The sequence below is a fragment of the Cebidichthys violaceus genome, unplaced genomic scaffold (assembly GCF_023349555.1).
Source record: "Cebidichthys violaceus isolate CVI_PGR_0920_01 unplaced genomic scaffold, fCebVio1.0.p SCAF_26, whole genome shotgun sequence".
NCBI classification, from domain to species: domain Eukaryota; kingdom Metazoa; phylum Chordata; class Actinopteri; order Perciformes; family Stichaeidae; genus Cebidichthys; species Cebidichthys violaceus.
In genome coordinates this window covers 6823780-6849608 of record NW_027176439.1, presented here as the reverse complement: position 1 = coordinate 6849608, position 25829 = coordinate 6823780, and the positions used below count along the sequence as shown (strand labels likewise).

The 25829-nt window shown below is 46.1% G+C and overlaps 1 protein-coding gene across 1 annotated transcript; it reads left to right on the top strand.

The window, feature by feature from the left end:
- The first annotated feature begins 843 nt into the window (after positions 1–843).
- Positions 844–22017, top strand: txnrd2.2 (thioredoxin reductase 2, tandem duplicate 2). The gene is made up of 17 exons (XM_068720911.1): positions 844–919; positions 1328–1393; positions 2714–2770; positions 2873–3017; positions 3374–3448; positions 4114–4192; positions 4745–4807; positions 5067–5137; positions 10192–10211; positions 10709–10800; positions 10893–11067; positions 15873–16009; positions 17080–17175; positions 17715–17807; positions 19169–19240; positions 19578–19675; positions 20277–22017. The coding sequence occupies exons 1-17, from the start codon at positions 844–846 to the stop codon at positions 20398–20400; spliced, it is 1539 nt and encodes a 512-aa protein (XP_068577012.1). The 3' UTR covers positions 20401–22017.
- The last annotated feature ends 3812 nt before the right edge of the window (positions 22018–25829 follow it).

Here is a 25829-nt window from a genome sequence, read left to right as displayed (position 1 = left end):
GAGAATAACATGTTTCAAAATAAATGAACAAAAAACACCTCGTTCTGATTCTTAATGCTTATTAGATTATTTTAAAACATTTTACAGAGCTACGAATTCTTCAGGTCCACATATTGACAGAGGGATCAATATAGTTAAATAATAAATACATGCATCAGTATTTAAAATTATTAGTAAAGTGACTACTATTACTGATAAAAACCCATATGTTCAGACTGCAACTTGGCCAATAACATGAACATAATCATAATAAACTCTGTAGTATTCCTTATTATTTTTGGACCCATGTGTCAATGTATAAATATAGCACTTGAGGCAGTTCAGCATATTTGCTGAAGTTGAAGTATTTGCACTTCTTGCAGTGTAGGTTTGTATTTCAGTGCACGAGTAGACTTATGGTAAGTCACTTTGGATCAAAGCATCAGTTAAATGAACGTCAGATAATGTAATGTTGAGCTTGGTTCCTCGAGAGAAACAATAGGATATACTGATGAGGCACCCTTTTAAGGGCTTTAATTTTGAAATGCTGCATCAGAACGTCCTGGTTCTCTCTGAGTGACACCTTGAGGTGGTCTGCAGTAAAAAAAATAATTATCTTATAAAATAGTTTTCAACAATATTTGTACATTTCCTTAATTCACATAAACTGTAACTTCTACCCTGAGAATATGTAAGAATTATTCCACCACATGTATTGAGATTCAAACGTTAAGTGTTCCTCATTTACTGTTCATATTTCTATTGAATAATAATAATAAAGTTTAATTTCCAGTCGACCGTAGGACCCATTTCTTATCAGGCAGTAGTCTAGCCACCCGGCCTGGGTCCTTTCATAATAACAACATGGCCGCTCTCTTCAGGGGCAGACACCGGTGGAAAAGGACTAATTCTCTGCATGTTTTGACAAGAAACCTGACAGGTAGCAGTATTTTGTTCAAACGTGTCTTTTGTGTGGATATGGAGAACGGAACCGGCTCGGGTTCATGGTTGGACTCGTCTCTGTCAGAGACAGCTAAACTACAAACCAGCTGCTCTGATGTAGTTTAACTCACCTGCGGCTCTGCTGCTTATTATCCTGTTAATTAGTGTAAACTCACATTCAGCTCGTGTCCTCGGCCTCGCAGGACGTCTGTACTCTAATCAGTCCACTACATTTGAAAACGCGTTTCGTCCGCTGGACTATGGCCTCCTTCACTCCCCTAGAGGTCTGCCAGAGGGGAGACTGTGTGCACATACATGTACATACACATGTAATAATAGATTCATAACTTTACTGTTCATATCAGTTTCTACTGCCTTCTATTCATCGTCCCATGTACTCGAACAGGGAACTACGACTATGACCTGGTTGTTGTTGGTGGTGGTTCAGGAGGCCTGGCTTGTTCTAAAGAAGGTGAGATCTTCTGTTATATACATACTACATGTCTGTTGTTGTGAGATCTTCTGTTACATACATACTACATGTCTGCTGTTGTGAGATCTTCTGTTACATACATACTACATGTCTGCTGTTGTGAGATCTTCTGTTACATACATACTACATGTCTGTTGTTGTGAGATCTTCTGTTACATACATACTGCATGTCTGTTGTTGTGAGATCTTCTGTTACATACATACTACATGTCTGTTGTTGTGAGATCTTCTGTTACATACATACTACATGTCTGTTGTTGTGAGATCTTCTGTTACATACATACTACATGTCTGTTGTTGTGAGATCTTCTGTTACATACATACTACATGTCTGTTGTTGTGAGATCTTCTGTTACATACATACTACATGTCTGTTGTTGTGAGATCTTCTGTTACATACATACTACATGTCTGTTGTTGTGAGATCTTCTGTTACATACCTACTACATGTCTGTTGTTGTGAGATCTTCTGTTACATACATACTACATGTCTGTTGTTGTGAGATCTTCTGTTACATACATACTACATGTCTGTTGTTGTGAGATCTTCTGTTACATACATACTACATGTCTGTTGTTGTGAGATCTTCTGTTACATACATACTACATGTCTGTTGTTGTGAGATCTTCTGTTACATACATACTACATGTCTGTTGTTGTGAGATCTTCTGTTACATACATACTACATGTCTGCTGTTGTGAGATCTTCTGTTACATACATACTACATGTCTGTTGTTGTGAGATCTTCTGTTACATACATACTACATGTCTGCTGTTGTGAGATCTTCTGTTACATACATACTACATGTCTGCTGTTGTGAGATCTTCTGTTACATACATACTACATGTCTGCTGTTGTGAGATCTTCTGTTACATACATACTACATGTCTGTTGTTGTGAGATCTTCTGTTACATACATACTACATGTCTGTTGTTGTGAGATCTTCTGTTACATACATACTACATGTCTGCTGTTGTGAGATCTTCTGTTACATACATACTACATGTCTGCTGTTGTGAGATCTTCTGTTACATACATACTACATGTCTGCTGTTGTGAGATCTTCTGTTACATACATACTACATGTCTGTTGTTGTGAGATCTTCTGTTACATACATACTACATGTCTGTTGTTGTGAGATCTTCTGTTACATACCTACTACATGTCTGTTGTTGTGAGATCTTCTGTTACATACATACTACATGTCTGCTGTTGTGAGATCTTCTGTTGCGTACATACTACATGTCTGCTGTTCCTCATTGATGTCTGTCCAACAACACATCTGTGTTTACAGCAGCACAGCTGGGACAGAAGGTTGCCGTCCTAGATTATGTGGAGCCATCTGTTCAAGGTAAAACACACTAATAATAATGTAATAATCACAAACATGACAGTTTGTTGTCTGATGATCTTAAGACACTATATATTTTCTAAGTGTTTCTTTTTCAAACAGGTACCAGGTGGGGTCTTGGGGGTACGTGTGTTAATGTCGGCTGCATCCCTAAGAAGCTCATGCACCAGGCTGCTCTGCTCGGCACCGCGGTCAGAGATGCTCAGAAGTACGGCTGGACTATCTCAGGGCCCGTCTGTCACGACTGGTAGGTCGATCACGTGTTAAATAATAACGTGATCCTGATCACTGCAACAGGTCCGCTGTTCATGAGTAGCTCAACAGCACCCTCTAGTGATGTAAGAGCTGTAGTGCATCAATGCTGCTTGTGGTTGTTAAAGGAGTTATTGATGGCAGTGGGGCTGATGCTCTGGCTTTGTCTTTAAAGGTGTTACTGCGTGTTAACTTGTACTTACTTATTATACTTCTACTGTTGAATACTCTTACTAACCGCTTGTATGTGTTGACTGATGTATTCAAGGCTAAAAACACAGTGTAGCTTTGTGTGGTTAGGACTGCGGTGGTCGGGTTGGTTCACAGTATTGCCTCTGATGTGTTTTCCAGGGCCACCATGGCTGAGGCCATTCAGAACCACGTCAGGTCTCTGAACTGGGGTCACAGAGTTCAGCTCCAGGACAAGTAAGCGACACCGGCTCACTATTCATGTTATTATTTAGATGTTCTTTACAGTTTCTTCTGCTCGTTTGCGTGAGATGAGTTGTTGCTGAAGGCGGTGCATTTGTGAAGGGTCGGTCGTCAGCGGCTACGTGTCGACTGAGTGGCTGCAGGGCAAACAGCTGTTAACCTCTGTGTGAACGAGGCCGAGCTCAACCTGAACTGTTTTCATTGCAGTGAGATAATGAGCTTCACATATTAGTCATCTTTGAGAGAACAGCAGAGAGGCATCGCTAACCACAGTGCAAAGCAGTAACTCCAGGTGTATTCATCACACATGGAGCAATAAATGAGCACATATGTTAAACAAATGTCACATTTTTAACTGTTGATAATTAAGTTAGAATTCCCAGCAAGCAACTTGATGCTACTCCTAATACTGAATAGTACCTCACAGTTACTGCATGGATGTTCAGAGTAGCAGTTGTGGGTAAATAGATTCACTACATCATGTTTTTGTTGGTGTCTCTTGAGTTAACGTAGTTTCGTTGCATTTCAGCTGATTAAAGAGATGAACCGTAGAGAGTGTTTAGAGAGAACTGGTGACGGGTTACTGTGGTTGATCTGCACTACTGCTGCAGGTTCATGCACCTCCAGGAACCACCAGCTGTTCACTCTGTGTCTTACAGGAAGGTGAAGTATCTGAACATCAGAGGAAGTGTGGTGGATGAACACACTGTCAGAGGACTGACTACAGCAGGGAAAGAGGTGGCTCGTCTATTCATTCACTTATTCAATCACTCCCAATCTGACAATAATGGGATTTCAGTTAGTGAGACCACAATCAAAAATGTATGAGCTACTGTATAGATCCTGTTTATTAGACTTGTTCTTATGTGCATGATTAGATATATGTAAGAAAACAAACATCTTCATTTCTTAAGTTCTTGTTCCTGTTTGAAGAACAGCACAGAATCATGTTCAGTGTTCAGTGTTCAGTGCAATACTCATTTCGTCCACAAGAGGCTTCAGTCATGTTTTAAATAAGAGTCTATCCTAAAGAAGCCATGACTGTAATGTGACTCATGTTGTGTTTAGAGTGCATGAAGACAACATGAAGGCCTTCTAGTGGTGTTTAGATGCACTGCTTATTGAGTTATTACATTGAAGTGAAGCATCTAAATTCAACACCTCCTGTGTTCCGTGTCTCCATTGTAACGCAGTGCAGAGTGCTGTGGAGACACATACTTTAATTTTCCTTGTTTTTTGAAGGATATGAACTAAAGCTATCCCTTCACATGTTCCTCCTCTCTCACACAGATGATCCTGACTGCCAAGAACATTGTGATCGCCACAGGTGGACGGCCCAAGTACCCCACAGAGGTGCGTGACATTTCCCTCTGCCGACACGTGTTGTTTGGTTGTTTGGTGTTTCGTTACCAGGTACTCAGAACAAATGAGAAAGAGTCGTCAGAACCTCTGAAGTGATGTGAACTGGGGTTTGTAGGCGTTGCACTGTGGCCCACATACTGTACAACCCTCAACACAGGAAGGACGGCCGGCTTCAGAGAGCAGGCTGTGTTGTGTTGACAGCTGTTGATAGATTGATTGTTCTGCTTACAGCTTCAACTCTTCGTTTCAGATCCCAGGAGCAGTGGAGCACGGCATCACCAGCGACGACATCTTCTGGCTGAAGAAGTCTCCCGGGAAAACGTGAGGACACCCTCCACCTACCGACACGCATCTTATATTAACTCATGTTATTAATGAGTTATTACCCAGAGGACACCCTCCACCTACCGACACGCATCTTATATTAACTCATGTTATTAATGAGTTATTATCCAGAGGACACCCTCCACCTACTGCATGCATCTTATATTAACTCATGTTATTAATGAGTTATTACCCAGAGGACACCCTCCACCTACTGCATGCATTTTATATTAACTCATCTTATTAATGAGATATTACCCAGAGGACACCCTCCACCTACTGCATGCATCTTATATTAACTCATGTTATTAATGAGTTATTATCCAGAGGACACCCTCCACCTACCGACACGCATCTTATATTAACTCATGTTATTAATGAGTTATTATCCAGAGGACACCCTCCACCTACTGCATGCATCTTATATTAACTCATGTTATTAATGAGTTATTACCCAGAGGACACCCTCCACCTACTGCATGCATTTTATATTAACTCATCTTATTAATGAGATATTACCCAGAGGACACCCTCCACCTACTGCATGCATCTTATATTAACTCATGTTATTAATGAGTTATTATCCAGAGGACACCCTCCACCTACCGACACGCATCTTATATTAACTCATGTTATTATGAGTTATTATCCAGAGGACACCCTCCACCTACCGACATGCATCTTATATTAAGTGTTATTATTAATGAGTTATTACGCAGTCAGTGCGCTCTACGTCTCATCACATGCTGTGATCACGGTCTACATGCAGCGTCGGCCACAATGCTGAAAGTAAAAAGTTCTGGTGATTCTGGTGACTTTACACCAGTCCAAACATCCAGCTGTTTGTGTTTTGATGTAGCTCAGTGTGTGTAGGAGTGTTGGCATTGTTGTACGATGAGCTACAAGGGAAGCGGAACCTCTAACCTCTGCAGCGTTAATGCCTTGCTTTAACTCGCCGCGCTGACCCAACCTGTCCCACTGTCACGCACTGGAATCCTTCATCCTGACACGGAGTTTGTTTTCCTCCCTTCCTGTCAGCCTGTCTTCGCCTCATGATTCCGATTAGCGGCGTGCATCCTAACCTTTGCAGAACGAGCCCTTTAATCCAGCCATTCAGCCGCTGTCATCGCCTGGTTAATTGCTCTTTCCCCGATGTTTCCTCCCGACACAGCGTGCAGACGGTGACTCGTGGTTGTCTGATACCTGGGCTGTGGCGGTTGTTGTTTGCTTCTCGGTGACAGATGAGCGGAAATACTTATTCCGATATGTCAGCTTCACATGTATCTCTGCTGCTGCACCGGGAAGCTTTGGATTGCATTCTTTTTTTAAATGCAGATTTTGATCCGTGCTTATGTTTGAGGAGACGGGCAGAACGCTCTGTGTTAAATGTTTTCATTCATGTTTTGAAGAACATCGGTTCCTTCTCATGTTTTCATGCTGATGTGTGATGCTCCTCTGTAGCATGTTTAGTAATCTGTATGCTGTTCAACTGTCTGACCACTTGGTGGCAATGCAAAATCATTTATAGACAACAAATGAACACTGAAGCATCCTTAAAACAATTACTGTGACATTCACCTACTCAACAACACACCTGTGTGTGTGTGTGTGTGTGTGTGTGTGTGTGTGTGTGTGTGTGTGAAGCAGAGTTATCCACTTGAGCTCAGGAAGTCCTTTGATGTTGGAGTGTGATGGTTAGTGGAGTCCTCTACCCCCCCGCAGGCTGCATGAGGTTAGCATTAGCTTTAGCTTCCTCTGTGAGGAGAAACCACAGAGCTGGAGATGTTGTCGTGCTGCTGAGCTGTCAGCTGTGCAGGTGAGCTCCAAGAGGCCGTTTCTGCCGGCAGGGCTGGTTGTTGGAGGGGGTCTAGGCGAGTGATGGGTGTCTAATGGGTCTTGGAAAACAAACGCACCCGAGTGACAGATTTGGCCCCCGGGGGCCCGAAGCCCAGAGCTGGCTGCCATCATCACGCTATCAGGAAAAAGCAGTGAGCGCGTGCCAGCAGGGCTGTGATACTGGTCTAGAGATAGGGCTGTGATGCTGGTCTAGAGATAGGGCTGTGATACTGGTCTAGAGATAGGGCTGTGATGCTGGTCTAGGGATAGGGCTGTGATACTGGTCTAGAGATAGGGCTGTGATGCTGGTCTAGAGATAGGGCTGTGATACTGGTCTAGAGATAGGGCTGTGATACTGGTCTAGAGATAGGGCTGTGATGCTGGTCTAGAGATAGGGCTGTGATGCTGGTCTAGGGATAGGGCTGTGATACTGGTCTAGAGATAGGGCTGTGATGCTGGTCTAGAGATAGGGCTGTGATGCTGGTCTAGAGATAGGGCTGTGATGCTGGTCTAGAGATAGGGCTGTGATGCTGGTCTAGGGATAGGGCTGTGATGCTGGTCTAGAGATAGGGCTGTGATGCTGGTCTAGGGATAGGGCTATGATGCTGGTCTTGAGATAGGGCTGTGATACTGGTCTAGGGATAGGGCTGTGATACTGGTCTAGAGATAGGGCTGTGATACTGGTCTAGGGATAGGGCTGTGATACTGGTCTTGGGATAGGGCTGTGATACTGGTCTAGGGATAGGGCTGTGATACTGGTCTAGAGATAGGGCTGTGATACTGGTCTAGGGATAGGGCTGTGATACTGGTCTAGGGATAGACCAGTACATGAATGAGGGCTTGTGTTGGTACCGGACACTTCCCAGGAATGTCTTTCAGCAGCGTGTTGCAAAGCGCCACACATGGCTGCAGCATGACGTCCCAGCTGCTGTAGAGAAACGTTCTCAGGGTCGTAGATTCACCGGTGAGCCTGTTAAACCATGAACGTCCCATGCATGCTTTCAACAGTCACACTCTACTAGTGCAAGCTACGCTGCAGCCCTGGCTGCCACACAGACACACGTCTCTGTATGACCGATACAGATCATTTACAGTGACTTAGCATCGTGTCAGACAGTCAGGAATTTGTTTTCTTTACAAAGGTATAGTCCATAATGAAACAGTCAATATACGTCCTGTTAAAACAGTGAATGAAAACATTTGTACCTTCAAAATGATGTATTCAGGACGCCAGAGAAAAGTAGGAAATATAAGAGTTAAGAGTTTCCTCTAAACCCATTGGATCACACAGGGATTATAATGCCCTGCTCATTATTTAGTGCAATAGAATAAATGTATTTTATGAAACTGTTATATCAGGTACTTAATTGTCGTTCATACTCACACTATTTCACGAGCTGTTCTACTCTGACAGAAATAGAACACGAGAAATACATCAAAGTATTAGTGTATTAGTGTATAAGTGAAAGGCATGCAGAGATCTGAAATATTCCACGGTGACAAGCAAATCATTTCAAGTAATGTTTGTGTGACAAAATAAGGTTTAATGGATAAAAGGCTGGTTCATCCTCATTGTTTTATAGTCCTTGTAGTTTTGGAAAGACTACAACAAGCACCGTTAGACGACAGTATCTGAGTTGGACTGACACCAAGCCCCCCCCCCCCTCGACAGATAGACAGGAGGAGAATCCAGGTCTGGTGTTTATTGTGCCGAGGCGTCTGAAGAACTGCCCAAGGTTAACGCGCCGCCTCAGACACTCAATAGAAGGTCGTGTTCAGGAGCCCCCCCCCCCACCCCCCCCGCGCTTTCCTCCCGTTCACTCCCTTCATCAGACGCCTTCACGCTCAGGATGCTTCCTTTGATCTAGATGGCCGTTTGTATGAAACGTAGACAGAACACTGAAGCAGGGAACAGGAAGTGGATTGATGTTGCTACATTTTTGTGCAGCTTTTAATATGAAAATTGTTAAAGCACGACTGATGCCTGATAATACAGGTATGTGTGGAACATAACCTGTATATAAATGTCCAGAGTGTCCATCCAGAACAAAGTGAAGGTTTCAAACATTCTACTCGTGCTGTATTTCAATATATATATATATATATACTTTTACATTGTTCAACAATAAATATGGACACAAAACGCAAAATAGAACCGATGTATAGATTAAAAAAGAAACATCAACATTAAACAATCACCCTGTGAATAGATCTTAAGTTCATTCACTCTTGAAGAAGCTACATGTATTCATCAGAAGCTACAGAGTCGGTTGTGTAATTTGATTTCCAGCAAGTGCAGAAAGCATCCCGTGTTTTTTGGACCATCTGTAAATGGCTTTTTGTAGCGTACGTCTATTTTTCCACGACCCGGCCAGCTCCAGAACCGGCCTTCTTGCCCCCTAAATGTCCCCGTTGTTGAGCGGGGTCAAAAGAGTTGTGAGACATCTGTAGCAGCTGCACAGACTCAGACCAATGTAGGAAGACGGCGAGGGAACACGGGACGGTTTCTCAGTGATGAAAGTGTAAAATCAAGCTAAAGCTCTCTGCCTAATCTTCTTTAAGCCACTTCTCAACATGCGCTAAGTGCAGCTGTGCATTACGCAGACAGAGAACCAGGGCAGCGGGCTGTCATGCTTTGTGTTAGCACGGACCAGGGCAGGATGCGCCTCAGGCGGCCCGGGCTGTCAGGTGGAGCAGACCTCGGGGAAGGAGGTCCGGGTTGAAGAGGTAGAAACGAGGATGAGAAGGGCCTCATCCGTGTGGGTGACGGGCATCACTCAGCCGGCTGGTGTGTGGACCTGAGCCCTGAACATGGCCCACTCCGTCTGCAGGGATTAGCCTGAACGCTGGCAATTAGCCCTCCTCAGCGCTACAGATCTCAGGGCTGGATTAGACGTGTGATTCACCTGGACCACACACACACACACACACACACACACACACACACACACACACACACACACACACACACACACACACACACACCTTTTACTGCCCCCCATCTTTTACATTTTCTTCACACGTCTTCACCTCTGAGCTTTTGAAGTTGTGTAATTCATCGCCTCTCTAATTCTATGATTTTAAAGTAAACATTTTCAATTTTGGACTTGCTTTATTTTATTTGGCAAAAACATGTTCTGCACAAATGATGTCATTTATTTTTGTTGCATTATTTGGCTTATTATTAACGGCTTCGCTTACTCTGTGTTTTGCAGGCTTGTGGTTGGAGCCAGCTGTATCCTTTGTTTGCCAGAGAGCTTGTAAATGGAGCCGCTGTCTGATAGAGATGACTAGAGATATAGAACAATTATTAACTTAATAAAGGCATCGGCATCACACCAGCTTAAAATAGTCTTTCTAATAACTCTTAGCGCTTGTCTTAAGGTCTTATCTGCAGGACTACTCTGAGATCTTCAGAGGTGTGTGAGATGCATGAGATGCATTAGATGCATTAGATGTGCATCATGTACAGGCCGTGTGGTAAACCGTGATAAGATGAGATATTTCTCTTGTTTACATGCTGCTGCGTGATTCCTCCTTTTTAAACTGCTTTCTTGTTGTGTGTGTGTGTGTGTGTGTGTGTGTGTGTGTGTGTGTGTGTGTGTGTGTGTGTGTGTGTGTGTGTGTGTGTGTGTGTGTGTGTGTGTGTGTGTGTTTTATGGCCACACATCAAGTGCTAATGTACCTGCAGATCAAGAGAAGTAGTGTGATCCTGAACCAGGTGTGGCTCAGACGTGGCTCTGGAGTGTGCAGGCTTCCTCACTGGCATTGGCTTGGACACCACAGTGATGGTCCGCAGCATCGCCCTCCGGGGGTTTGATCAGGTATTGCTCCCTGAACATTCTGCATAATCAGCATTTTTATTTTGTATTATTCTCATGACTGAAAGTGTACACTCTCTTTCGGGTTCATGCAGCAAATGGCAGGTCTAGTCACAGACTACATGGATGCATATGGGACCAAGTTTGCATGGAAGTGTGTCCCAAAGAGAGTGGACAAGCTGTCCTCAGGAGCCCTGCAGGTGACCTGGACCGACACCCGCACCGGCAGCGAACACGAGGACACTTACGACTCTGTGCTGTGGGCCGTCGGTGAGTCTGAGTGTGTGTGTGTGTGTGTGTGTGTGTGTGTGTGTGTGTGGGGGGGGGGGGTGGGGGGTGGGTCAGTTCACTTACATCTGAAACAGGCCTGAGTACATGTGATAGTGTGGAATGGACCCTCCCTCCACCTGGAGGCCACAGTGTCACGTTTAAATAGAGAGCAACATGTTGAAGAGGCTCACTGTGTCTGGACACTTGAGGAGAGGACGTGTCTTTAGACTTGAGACTTGGACAGAACAGAAGTGAGGGCTCCAGACCGGACCTGTACTGTGCACGATAACATCCAAGACCAGTACAGATGAATAGGAGCGTGTCAGGCATTACATGAACTCACACCTCAAATGTCACACTGATTACACAGCTTTGACAGGAACATGTCTTTGACTTGTCTCAACTGACTTGAGATTTAAGTTGGACTGATGCTCAAGCCTTAATCCGGTACAGTCCTTCAAATGATGAAACTACTTTGCCAGTCTTTTATAATCCAGATACTAAAATGCCTGAATTATGACAAACTCAACTTTGCAAGTTTGTTAACTTGATAGAGAATCAATCCAGTTCACAGTACAGTAGTCAACCCATCGAATCCTCTCCAGGTACTACATGTCAATACTCCAGTCCTATGGTTCCCCATGTATCTGAATGAAAACAGCGGTGTGACTGTTCTCCCTGCTGCCATTCATTTAATGTCACCCTGAATAGAGAGCGGTGTCAGCAGATAGCGGAGGAATCGAGGCTGAAAACAAAGTAATAAAGCCTGAGTGATGGGAACGGCCAGGGGAAGTGTTAATCACCCGCCGCTGGCTCTCTGGCTGGAGAGAGGCAGCACTGGGCAGGATGCACCCAGGCACAGGGTCACCTCGTTCCCCTCTTTGTTGTCCCGCTCTGGGCCTTCCTGCCCATGCCAGCCCTGCGGAAACCCAGCCGGCATCTGTCACTGCCATCCCTGCCCGCGGCCCTCTGCCTGCCTTTACCCGGCGGCGTGCTCATCTGTCCCTTCTCTGTCCTTCACTGCTCCCGCTCCACCGGCAGCGCGAGTAACAATGGAGGGAACTTCTCTCAGGGCCGCTGCCGTCGGCCTATTTGTGTTTCCAAGACGGCACAAAAGCTTCTGAAAGTGTGTCTATCGGGCTTTTCCAGTGCACAGACTGTGTCTCTGAGTGTTGTTCGGCGGTGAGAGGTCCTCTCAGGCCCTGTGCGTGCGACAGCAGCAAGGATGTGCGTGACCCTGCGGCTGAGATGACGTCCGTTCTTCCCTGCCGTGGCTGAATTCCCTCCTCGTCTCAGCGTCAGACCGCTGGTGAGAGTGATGTTTGCATCCACTGCAGGCAGCAGTAGGTGTTCTGTGAGACGCTCATTATTCATTAGAGCGAGAGTCCTCACACAGACTCAACCAAGCAGAGGACATTTTATTTTCAATTCCCACCCACAATGCACCAGTCTATGACGTAGTTTAACCTTTTTACACTTAATGCAGCACATTGTTGGTTTTTGGAGTTATTCGTTTGTCTCCATCGTCTTCAGTTCCGTGGCCTTATGTCTCATATGAAGTCATAACAGCAGCAGTAACGTCGTTGTTGGTGCTACTAGCTAAAGCCTTGTGTGCACACAGCGATGTCTCTGACCGCTTTTGTTCCCATACAGTCCAGTGAGAACCAGTACCGGTGTGGCCTCTGCTCTTTGATGTGTGCATGCAGGAGTTATGAGTACAAGGCCACTTCCCTTCACTGTGACCTTACACTAGGGGCCGGGCCGGGTCGCACGCCTCTGTGGAGTTATTAAAGGCCAGAGGGGACCGGGGGACGGTATCACCACTGTGTGCCACATCCTTCTCCGCGGCGCTGCCTCGCTCCACCTTTCCCCTGCTCCTTCCTGGCCTCATGGCCGCTCCCCTGTCCAGGTGTGGCAGCAGAAACACACCAGGAAACAGAACATTTCCACGCTTCCTGTCTACACGGGCGCATTACTCTTCCTCCTCTCTGAGCTCTACAGTACTGAAGTCGTTTGAAAACATGTCCTAGTTCTTTTAAACGACTTTTGACCGTCTCACTTTTACAAGTTACTGATGACGTCCCTGAATGTTGCTCTGCATCACCCAGTTTAAAGCACTACAGTGCAGAGTAAAAAGGTGAGAATAGACTTTCATATTATTCCTGTTATTGTCACTGAATCAATGAATGTCATCACATATACGGTAGCAGTAAAAGCATTCACAACCACACACTACATACAGGGTTAAAGTTTAAATCTACAGTCAAACATTAATATTAATCACCAAACAAGCAACAATCATTCAGGTTTTGTAAAAGACACTTTTAGGTGTTTTTTATGTTCATTTATTTAATTAGAGTTTAAGTCTTAAGCTCAAAGCAGTGATCTGCTTCAGGGGCTGGATGTGATCACATTTGAATGACAACACAAAGAAAGACCCACAGCTACTGAACTCTGACACGTACAGTATGATGTCACCTTTTACAACCGAGCCCCGCCCACTTTATACGAGTGAGAAACAGAACTGCTCACACACACAGCACTCATGTTGAGGTGATGTGAAAGCAGAACTTAGACGTGATGATGGTGACTGTAAGTTAAGGTTTGTGTAGAACGTGTAGAACGTGTAGAACGTGTAGAACGTGAGGACCAGTGATGACGCTAGAACACGCCACGCTGTCCGCTCACTTGACATCTACACGTTTGTTTCTGTAGCGAGCTCTTTATCGACGGCCATCTTAAGATCTTTTTTGGCCTGAAATAGAACACAATCAATTTTTGGCATCCTGTACGACCCCCCCCCCCCCCCCCCCCCCCCCCCCCCCCCCGCTCTCTCTTTTGTCTTTGTTCATTTGATTGATCAGATAAGCGTTCAGCTCTCATTTCAACTTGTGGCGGGTTGTTGTGGCTAATTAGCCTAGCAGTCTAGAGGCTTCCTCTTAATGTCACAACAGGCTTTGTTCACAATCAGATTGGCCTATCTGTAGAACCACACTGTGTGTGTGTGTGTGTGTGTGTGTGTGTGTGTGTGTGTGTGTGTGTGTGTGTGTGTCTGCTTCAACCAAGGCCCTTATCAGCCTCTGTTGTTGTGTCCTCGCTGTACAATGGAGCTGTGGTCATTGCTACAGCGCAGCAGTGACTGGAGCTACAGACAGGAAGTCCAGATCGTGAAGAGAAAGTCTATAGATGGTACCGATATGTGTTTTTAGGCTAATACTGATATTTTGGCAGTAATTAACATCCTGTAGTTAATGCAGCAGCTGTCTTATCAGAGAGGTAACGGCTGGTTTAAACTTAATACGTGGTTTGACCAGAAAAGGTCCACTTACTCAACCTCTGCTGGAGCTTTCACCCACCATCATGGTCTGGCATTAGTTCCATACTGATGAATTTAAAGTGACGGACGTGTTGAGGCCTTGGAGCTCTGCTTTCTCTATAAAGCACAGATAAGAACGTTCAATTTAAACGTTAAACAGATAAACTCCACTATAGTTCACTGGAGATCAGGCCAATGAGAGAATGAGGTCTTACTCATGACCAGCTCCTCCTCCTCCTCTCTCCTCCTCCTCATCGCCTCTAACCACCCATGCTGTGGAGTCCCCCCCCCCCCAGGTCTGAGGAGAGGGGGAGGACGTTGTTCTTCGGCTCCAGCCAGGAAAAAGGGTCTCGGGGGTTTGTTATTCTTGCTGTCCGATAGCATCTACACGGGTAGCTCGGGGCCGGCTGTTTATTATGCTACCCAGGCAGGTTGTGTGGAGCTGGAGAGGAGGGGGAGAGAGCGGTCCATGCCCCGTCACCATAGAGACTCTGTGTCGACAGCATTACTCAGCCGTCCCCCAGGAAGTGTCAGAAGTCACACCTTTGGGGGTCCCGGGGGGGTCCCGGGGGGGTCCTGGGGATCCCGATCCCCCGCTGCTCATCAGTGTCTCCTCCTCGCTCAGCTGGCCAGATGTCGATGTTTTCTATTTTAATAATTCTGAACTATGGTTTGACCTTCGTTTGTGTTTTGAAGCCAACGCTTGTATCGGTGTTTTCAACATTAGAAGAATCCAAAGTTCTTCAGACAGAACCAGAGGAAAGCAGCGGATCTTCACGTCTGAGAGGTTTAACCACACTATAGCTGCACACCGCTGTAGGAACGGCACCGTCAGCCCGCCATTCAGCTCACACTGAAACGTCTCACACACTGTTGGTTGGATTTCCTACAGACATTCGTGGTCCCCAGAGGATGGACCCTAATGACTTTGACTGACTTTTCTTCGAGTTGGTAAAACAACATGATAATGATGTTATTGTAACATCTGGAGCAAAGTTATAATAAAATAAAACAAAGTTTAACGTCATTTGACTAATAGCCTTATTTAGTTTATTAAGTGTTTTGTAAATTTTTTTGGCAAATACATAAAACTCAAACTACGAGTGTAGAGAGGCGGTTAAGAGTCTGTAACCATGACTGTATAACTAACTGGATTATTAACGTTATATTTTCATAAATCACGGCTGTAATACCGGTATAATGAACCCCCGAGTGACGACAGTTGTGGTTTTGAGGGAAACATCATGACAAAAACATCACGTGCTGCAGATATGCAAGGTTTCCAGAGGATACATTGACTTTATGATCCTGACTTTTCATGTGTCCAATCTGCTGAAACTCCTCAGTCCTCGTGCTGCAGCTGCATGCTGCTGTACGAGGAGCACAGTGCAGATAACCCCTTTAGTAGGTGTTTCTGTCGCCATTGGTGGAACATGTCTTAAAACAGAGCTCACCTTCTCTTTGTGTTGTTTCCTTCCATCGACTGTAGGCAGAGCCCCTGAAACCAGAGCCCTGGGTCTGGACAGGCTTGGCGTGCAACTCAAGCAGGAGACGGGGAAAATCATTTTGGGCTCTGACGAATCCACCTCGGTGCCAAATATCTATGCTTTTGGTGACATCGGCGAGGTAGGCGTAGTCCACAGACACACACTAGGGCAGAAGCAGCCCTAATAACAGTCATAAACAACACTCAGTACGTAGTTATTATACGTTGTGATTGTGAAACAGAATAGCTGTGAGTCTCACGCTTAACAATCACTGACATGTGTCTGTGCTCACATACAACACGTTGCCCAGCAGCAGCTGCTCTGCAGAGGACTCGGTATGAAGCGAAGCCTTCGCGTCGCGCCGAGTTCCAGGCTGAAGCAGCCGTGTTAATACTCGTTCTACCTGCTGCATGTGATGTCAGGGTTCTTCTCACCGCGACCAGCTGTGTGCTTCCTTCCTGCCTCCCAGGCCTCGGGACGCCCACACGTACTCTGTGATTGACAGTTTGCTTTGACGAGTTGTGCTTCACCCAAATGTCTGTCAGCTTTCCACAGCAACGGGGAGGCTGTTTTTATTCTTTTCTTTTAAAGGCAGGGGGGTTGATATCTCAATGTGTCCACTGCTTCGTTGTTGGTTTATTCCCTCTCAAAGAAGAGTGCCAAGAGATGCATTACGATGACGCATGTCAGTTACTGGAACACCAGAGCGCGCGTCTCGTACATGCAGAGCTGCAGGAATAGTTTTGGACAACAGGATGTGTAATTTAACAGGTTCTAGTCATGCCTTTAGAATTGCCCCGCAGCCCTACTGTTTCCTGCACCCTTCAGTTGTGTGTGTGTGTGTGTGTGTGTGTGTGTGTGTGTGTGTGTGTGTGTGTGTGTGTGTGTGTGTGTGTGTGTGTGTGTGTGTGTGTGTGTGTGTGTGTGTGTGTGTGTGTAGAGGTGTGTGTGTTTCTCTATTTTGGCAGACATCCAGAACAATAAAGAGCAAACACAGATGCAGAGATTTCTGTAAGTGTGCTAGACTGTTTAAATGTTTAGCACTTTTGTCAGTCGCTGACTTATGGCCCACCTTCATACAACGTCTGCACAGTGTGTGTGTGTGTGTGTGTGTGTGTGTGGATGACTACATGGTTTAACCTCGGTCCTGTAGAGTGTGTGTCTTTGAGCTCAACGTGAACAGAAGTACATTAAATTGTCTTGTTTTAGGGTCGTCCTGAATTGACCCCGACGGCCATTAAAGCGGGAAAGCTTCTCGCCCGTAGACTGACTGGACACAGCTCTGAACTCATGAACTATGACAACGTAAGACACACACACACACACACACACAGCTTGTGTTCCTGTGGCTTTCTGAGACTATTGTTTGTGCTCCATTTGATTCTAACCATTTCTTCTTCATGCCGTTTACTTATATTTAACTCTTCTGCAAGTTTTAATGTAGGTTTTATTATTTTGTTGTTATTGTTATATTTTATATATATATATATATATATATATATATATATATATATATATATATATAAAATATATGTTATATTGAGTATCTGTGTATTCACATGGGGTCGGGGGGATTTCCTAGTATTCACTGTATTTTCTAAAACATGTATTTATATGATGCATTCAAAGCCCCTGCACAGTATTCCAATACAAATAAACAGTAATCAGTAATCATCCATAATGCATGAAAATTTACTGAAACAAATATTTAATTATCGTTATACAGAATCTTCTGTCAAACATCTAATTGATTGATTGTCTAATTGTTTCAGCTGAAGCTTGAAGTGCTGTGTGTGTTTGTTTCTCTGTGTGTGTGTGTGTGTGTGTGTGTGTGTGTGTGTCAGGTGGCCACCACTGTGTTCACCCCCCTGGAGTACGGCTGTGTGGGTCTGTCTGAGGAGGAGGCTGAGAAGAGGCACGGGAAAGACGGCATAGAGGTATGAGAGATGTGTTGAGATGGATGGATGGATGGATGGATGGATGGATGGATGGATGGATGCACCTTGTAACGAGGTTCTGATAAGAGGGTAAATTAATAGCTGTGTTTGGGGGGAAATTAATCTTCTGTTGAATTATGTATACTATCAGAAATGACACACTCTTTGAATAGTACAGAACTGGTGAAGTGTCCAGCTGTGACTGGAACTGTGTTCAGTTTATTTACACACATGCACACTGACGGTCACACAGGCAGCATTAGTGGCTCGTTACTGCATCAAAAACACAATGATCATAACCGCTGATCAAACATGGACACAACAGCAGTGGGCTCTGTCTTTCTACTCGCTCGCGTACGTGAGCGGCGTGCCACGTGCTGGAGAACACCTGCGCGAGGCCGTCGATAAACGGTTTCGGCGGCGAGGTGGGGCTCCTCGCCGTGACTGACGGGCGAGCAGGAGGTCTGATTGAGGTGTGTGCGAGGTGATGACAGGCGCGCTTAGATCTGAGGAGGAGCCGGAGCTGCGGCCCCCGACAGCTGCTGGCCCTCACAACTTGTGTCGGCACGTCGGCCCGGAGAACACAACACAACACGCACACTTTGTGTGAGGAGCTAGAGATCAGGCCTATGAGTGCAGCCACGTCTTCATTCAGATTTCATAGAGTGAGTGAGTGAGTGAGTGAGTGAGTGCTCATGAGGCATTGCAACCAGTAGTGAGAGATGACCTGATACTAGCTCAAATACATTTGTCTTATTCATCTCTAACATGAATAGGCTTCTAATCTGCTTGTAAAACAAAATCTTATACTTTCATTTTTGATTTCCGTCCTGATGTTCTTTCAGTTTCTATTCTCCACAGGTGAACATGTCACAGACAGATCGTCTCACTGCTGGAGATCTGTTTCTGTTTTTCATTTTTAAATGTTGGCCTCTTTGCTTCCATAACATCTTCTTCTTTCAGACTAGTAGAAAAACACACATTAACGTGTTCATTTTACTACACTTATTTCACTTAAATTCCCCAAAAGTTTTCATCAGATGAGGCCTCATTTGCATATTTAAACAGAACATTTCAGAAAACTTGTAATGCAAAAACAAAGTTGTCGTAAAAATGTAAGTAATCAACCGAGTTTCATGGTGACCTCTGTTAGTTAAACACGTACCATTCACCTGGACGTCTCTGTAGAGGATGTTTGTCTTCTCTGTGAGGGACTGAGTGTCTTCTCTGTGTTCTCTGGTGGAGGTGATCCGTGTTCCTTGTCTTCATGTCTCTGTGTTCTCTGGTGAAGGTGATCTGTGTTCCTTGTCTTCATGTCTCTGTGTTCTCTGGTGAAGGTGATCCGTGTTCCTTGTCTGCAGGTCTACCATGCTTTCTACAGGCCTCTGGAGTTCATTGTTGCAGAGCGCAATGCCAGCCAGTGTTACTTGAAGGTAGGTTTGAACTGCAGACTAAGCTGTGCAGCGACTTATAATGAGGGCTTTTTGTATACACCGTATAATTTAGTTAATTGTACTATATATATATATATATATATATATATATATAGTATGTATTGTTGGAGGACAGGAGTGGAGCCTCCTGCAGCAGGTTGGGGGGTTCAGCCTGCAGCCTGAAGGACATTTGGAGACTCAATAAATTTATAGTCTTAAAGATTTAACCATCATCCTGCCGACCGTCGATTGGTCCATCTGTTGCCTAGTAAGTCAGCTTTGGAGTCCAGACGAGGCCTCCGCTCCGTGGCTTGAGTTCAGTGTTGTGCCTCCTCAGGTGGTGTGTGAGCGGCGTGGACAGCAGAAGATCCTGGGTTTGCACTTCACCGGTCCAAACGCGGGAGAAGTCACACAGGGCTTTGCTCTGGGCCTCCAGTAAGTTCAATAAATCCTCGGCCTCGTTTAAGGTACATCTGGTGTTTTTACTGCATGCATGCCGTATGGAAGCGTCCACACAATGACGGTGCTGAGTTGATGTGTTTGAACTCTTTGTGCAGAGTGGAATATTTCTGTCCCGATATAACTTCTCTGACTCAACACTCATGCATGTAGTGAGCGATACAGAGAGTCGGAGGCAGAGTTCACTGCATCACTGAGAGACATGTTTCAATTGTCATTTGTTGAGAATGTTTTTCTCACCCATAACATCAACTCACTCCCAGAAGCCTTCTCAAAGGGCCCAAGAGTCCTGGTCTGGATGTCCACTTCTGGCCCACACATCACTTTTGGGCTTTTTGAATCATTAAGTTAGGAGTTGATAACACCTGATTGTAAACAACAGACAGCCTTAAAGGTACTACTCAACACATCATAGATCCACTTTTAGTTTGGGTCTTTTCTCACATCCTCAGCCGACACAAGCTTCTGTTTCAAAGAACAATCTGATGGCGAACAATAAGAACAAATGACTTCATGACAGAAGACAATGTGTGAGTTAAAGCAATGTGAATGACCTCCCTGTGTGCTTGTGTCTCAGGTGCGGAGCAACGTATCACCACCTGTTGCAGACGGTGGGCATCCACCCAACCTGTGCCGAGGAGGTGATCAAGGTCAGCGTCACAAAGCGGTCCGGCTTGGACGCCACGGTAACCGGCTGCTGAGGTTAAGCAGCTCAGTCTCTGAACACCAGTGAGCACACAGGTTCCTCTGTAGCAGTAGAAGCTAGCCTGGGTTCTCCGGCTCTCTCTCCTTTATACGGCTCACACAGGTTCCTCTGTAGCAGTAGAAGCTAGCCTGGGTTCTCCTGTTCTCTCTCCTTTATACGGCTCACACAGGTTCCTCTGTAGCAGTAGAAGCTAGCCTGGGTTCTCCGGCTCTCTCTCCATTTATCTGGCTCCCTAACAGTCCTCAGCTTCACACTGCTCTCTCTGGGAACAGGGTCTCTTCATAGGCCAGGTTAGTGTCACCTACACCTCATGTTATAACCAGGACTGTGGTTGTACCACGGCGTGCTTGTTGTGAGCAGTCGTGGATCAGGTAAGTGAGAGTCGTGGCCGCAGCGTCTTTTAAATAAACAGACTCATCCATCAGGATTAAGGCCTGTGCTCAGGAATCGTACGAGAAAACCCTTACGTTTTTCTGACTATATATATATATTCTGCAAATATTGTTGTTTCTCTGGCTGTACTTCCTGTCCATTAGTCTTGGAGGTGACACATACCATACACCCCCACAAACCCCCTCCCCCAATGACACTGATGGATGGCCCCAGGGCCGTCGCTGCAGCACCGCCCCCTTTCCCATGGACACACACAAACAGTCGGTGGGCCGCTTGTCAGTCAGGCAGCTCAGACCCGGCCGGGGAGCCCCGGCTTGTTTAGGCCCCAGCAGACCCCAGACCCCAGTCCCCAGACCCCTTCCTCTTCCTCCGTGCTCTTCTCCATCCGAATGCATGAATAAACAGAGTGGGACTACAAATATCTGCCGTCACAAGCAGTGTGGATGTCACGAGGAAGCTCTACCTGTTGATAACAGTGAGAGCTCTGCTGTAACTGTAGTACTCATCGTCACCCAAAGGTGGCACTGTTGACCTCCAATTCATCTGCTTTTCTTCTGAGCCAAGAATGTGAGATAGGATAAAGTATAAAAAGTAAGCCTGAATGCGTCCAGGTTGCACATTTAATCCCTTTAATCCTATCAAGGATATGTGCTGTTGGATGACATTGGAAAGCAGACTGATAAGATTCATCCGTTGTGTATTTACACTGATGGCAGGTGAGGCCTAAAGAGCATCACACTTGAAGATAAGGCAAGTTGTTTACATCAGTAAAGCAGGAATAGCCCCCTGCAGTCTGCCAAAGTGCTCAAGTGTTCAACCTGCTGACTGAACTGGACATCTTGGGTTTGTAGTGAGGAGGAGGAGGAGGAGGAGGGCAGAAATCAGGGGACCTAAGAGGAGGCTGCTGGGCTAGTTTATTTGTATTTGAAGTCTAATCTGCCCGGTCTGATTAATTATTCCGATGAGGGGAGTGACAGTGTGCCAGGAGATGGAGAGAGGAAAAAGAGAGAGAGAGAGGTACCAGGTTTGTTTGGACCTGGGCCAGAGGAGAGGGAGCTGAGTTTCAGCCCCGGTTAGGGAGGGAAGGGGGATTCCTGTGTGCTCTGTTCAGGGCTGAGGTGCTGACTGAAGGACCCTGACCTCCGCTCAGCAGGAACAGCTTGACTCTATCACTCGGAGCACAGAGGGCTCACATGCTGCGGCGCTGCACGGCAGGGGCCCGGGGGGGCTCAGGGTGTGTGTGGGTGGGGGGTGGGGGGGGGTGGGGGGGGTGGCAGGATGGCATGGAGACGGACCGACCGACACAACACCGAGCGGCAGCGCCGTGTTTGCCCAGGGTAATTGAGTCGATGTTCCTGTGCTTAACGAGCCACTTCAGAGACCTCGGGGCGGACCGAGGCAGCATGAGGGAAGTTATTGAGGCCATCAGTGTAACTGTAATGTCTGTTTGCTTTTTACCCTCCACTTCCCCTCCGCCTTTTCTCATCTGCTCTCTATCTCACAGTATGGCCGCTCACAAAACGCACAAAATCACATTTCTTTTAATGATTTTCTGATTTGATTTCTGTGGAGCAGTCACTCCAGGCCCGAGCGTTGACCGGTTAGCCTCAGCTGAGCCCCGTGGGGGGGTCAGGGTTCAACTTTCAGGTCGGACAGTTAATGATGGCCTACGCTAAAACCCAAAGCTGGGGAGCGCAGGCCTGATGTCACCTGGCCGCCAACTTAAGCATGTTGTAAATAGAGACGTGTCATTTTCCATTAGAACTTTGTTATACATAATTTATATGTAAAGTATGAACATTAAAGTAAAGATGCTCACTGACTGTGTGTTTGTGTGTCGCTACCATCTGTGTTGTGTGTTCATGTGTATGAACTTCAGAACTTTAGAAGAGCAGATCAATTACTATACTTAATATTAAAGTACAGCCAGTGGCAGGTTAGCTTAGCTTAGCATAAAGACCTGACCTCTGCTGTTAGCCAAACAGACAGAGGAATCAATCTTCTCCTCAAACTGTCAGCAGGAGAACAAATATGCATTTCTCAAGATGTTCAACTGTTCCTTTTATGAAGACAATTTGTTAAAAATGATTGAGGGGGAATTCCTTCTTCACAGCATCATAAGAGCATCAGAACTACAGATCCATAAACGTGCATCTGTACATGTTTATCGCAGTACACGCTGCATGGCTCGGGCTCATATGAAGCAGTGTCACGAGGGGTGGTCACACTTTGACCCGGAGTCGTCTCTGCTGACAGGCAGCTCTGCTATGCAGCCCTGTCACTCAACCCGCTGCACCAACAATGGCAGAAATTCCAGTGTGTTTGTTTGGTTAAGGACAGAGCTCTCTGAAACCCCTGAACCTCCTCAGGATCCACAGCAGCCTCGCTCACCCTGAGCATGAGGCCGGTGTCAGTCCCAACCCAGACAGCGGGAGTAAAGTTCACCCGCCAACTCAAGAATAGCCAGTCCCATTAAGCAATTGTGTCTCTTCTGTCCCACCACAATGGAGCAAACAGGCTAAATCCACCTTGAAATGCACTTAGTAGAACATGTCAACATGTCAGGGTGCGCTCGGTTCTATGCTCCGTCTTAATCCGGCCCATTGAGCGCTGACGGTTGTCTGTGAATCAGACATTCACAAGGCCTTTGTCACTTCGGGTCTTGAGCCCCAGCAGCAGAGCCTTCAGACGCACGTTAAAACACATGCTGGGTATACAGACCTGCAGCCGGAGCGTAAGCCTCAGGTGGAGGAGAAACCGATACATAACTTGTGTAAACATTTGTGAAAAAATGACGCTAGGAACAGAAAGGGCTCAACCTTGGCGAGGATTATCCCGGAGAAATGAATAGGAGCCAATTATGCCTGCTCTGTTGTACTGCCAGTACCTGGCTCAAGAGCTGTCAGCCTGAGGGGCCTGCAGGGCCTGGATGGGTGCGGTGGCTGGGGAGGGTCCTCGGGAGGCTCGCTGTAGAAAAAGGGCCCTCAGACTGGTAAGCCAAGGCGAGTCTCCCAACTACGTGTTGGTGTGTTCCCCCTCATCTGGCCTCCCAAGTTCAAGACGATTAGCTCAAAGAAGCCACTGAAGCCGTGCACCGAGCCTACAGAGGCGGCCATGGCAACAAGGGTGTTGAGACCAGACTGTGTGCTTGTCCTTTCATTTCCCGTACACATGTACACACTTTACAGACACCGCTTTCTTCTGTGGACATTCCTCCGTCCGAATACACATTTTAATCTGGACTCCGTATTGTGACTGAGTCCTAATACTCCCCACCAGGAATGTCAAGGTTGTCTCGCTTGTTTCAAAGACTACATGTTTGATTTTGTTGTACTGTAGCTACTACAAAGACTCTGTCGCTGAGTTTCCTCCCTTCTTGAACCACAAGCATTGAGGAAAGGTAGATGAGGTCTTGGTCCTGCTGGTAGCCCAGCAGAGGCGAGGGCCTGTGAACTCGGCTTATCTGACCCCTGATAAGAACAGGATGCCCTCATGATGGGTCCAGATTCAATACACATGGCTGCTGCAGCGGCTTCTATCTGAGGAGAAGTGGGAGTTGGATGTGGCACCGCGGTTAGGTTTGGCCTATCCCGACCGGTCCGGCCGACCGCAGTCGGATTCTGCATTACGCAGAATACCAGAGCCTGTGGCCAGCAGGAAGAAGGAAATGCTAGAGTGTCATCGTTTGCGGTTCTGATCCCAAGACGTCACTAAGAGAGCAATTACGATCAGCAACCTCAGCTCCTAAATCATTTAGTCAGGTCTTTTGCCACACAGGAAGCTGTTTTACTACCTCTGCAAGCAGCGCGGAGATTTATTGGGCTGATGTTTGATGATGACATCCAACAAAGGGACGGTGTTTGTGTGCATATGCATGCCAAGCCACACCGATTGGTACAATAGCAGTCTGCATGCACAAGCAGAACAACACACCCTGATGTTTGGCTCTACAGAAGACATGTCTGGCACTCAATGTGGACCTGCATGAATTATAATTATGTTGTTGCACCTCCAACAACCTCGTAACCATTGTCTGTTTGATCAGCAAACGGGAACGCTGTTTAATAAAGCCAACTGAAAGCTACTTTGATCACATTAAGTCAAGCCAGGTTTAAGAACTGTAATAATGTTTTATAGCAAACTTCACTGGAGGGATACGTTTCCATTAGGAAAGCATTACTTAAAAGAACTAGGCCTGAATCTTCCTTTATGAAAAACATGACTACACTCATTTATGATTGATAGCTTTAACATCCAAACCCTCACATTAATCAAACCCTGGTATTGATGGAGATAACGAGCACCGAAAATAACAAGCTTCTTTACGCTTCCTAAAGGTTCTGCCAAACGCTAACCGAGCAGAGAGCGCCGCTATCTCTCACCTGACAGTTTCCTTGTGACGGTGTCTGCTCTGGGGCTCTGGTGTTATCAGGCTGAGTCACATCACATAAATCAAAGTACCCTCCAGCTCCATGATGGCTTCCTCTTCTGCAGCCAAAACATCTGGCTGCAGATGTACTGTAAGGAAATGCCTGAGCCTGATCTGAGCACATAGCTGGCACAGATTGCAATTCTTGCCGATGCCCCCAATCCATAAACCTGCAAACTGTAAGAATACGCACACACACACACACACACACGCACACACACACACACACACACACACACACACACACACACACACACACACACACACACACACACACACAGGCTGAGCTGCAGGGACGTCATGTGATGCAGATGGATGCATGCAGCCTTCGCCCTCTGGCTGCTGTCGATGCCTCTCTGATTGATTCTGTCTTTCCTGTTCAGCCATTAAAAGCTGTGTGTGGTGGGACGAGCGACTTGTGAATGAATCGCAAACACACACACACGTTCTGCACACACACACACATTCTGCACGCACACACATTCTGCACACACACACATTCTGCACACACACACATTCTGCATGCACTGTGTATCTGCTAGCTTTGCTTCTGGCGCTCACAGTTATGCCGGCCTGTGTTTATTTGTTGGTCACTGATCTGA

Excerpts from the sequence above, each read along its gene's own strand:
- txnrd2.2 (XM_068720911.1), top strand. The coding sequence starts at position 844 with ATGGCCGCTCTCTTCAGGGGCAGACACCGGTGGAAAAGGACTAATTCT. Across the intron at positions 3,449-4,113 it reads AGAGTTCAGCTCCAGGACAA|GAAGGTGAAGTATCTGAACA; the intron begins GTAAGCGACACC and ends TGTGTCTTACAG. Across the intron at positions 17,808-19,168 it reads ACGGGAAAGACGGCATAGAG|GTCTACCATGCTTTCTACAG; the intron begins GTATGAGAGATG and ends CCTTGTCTGCAG.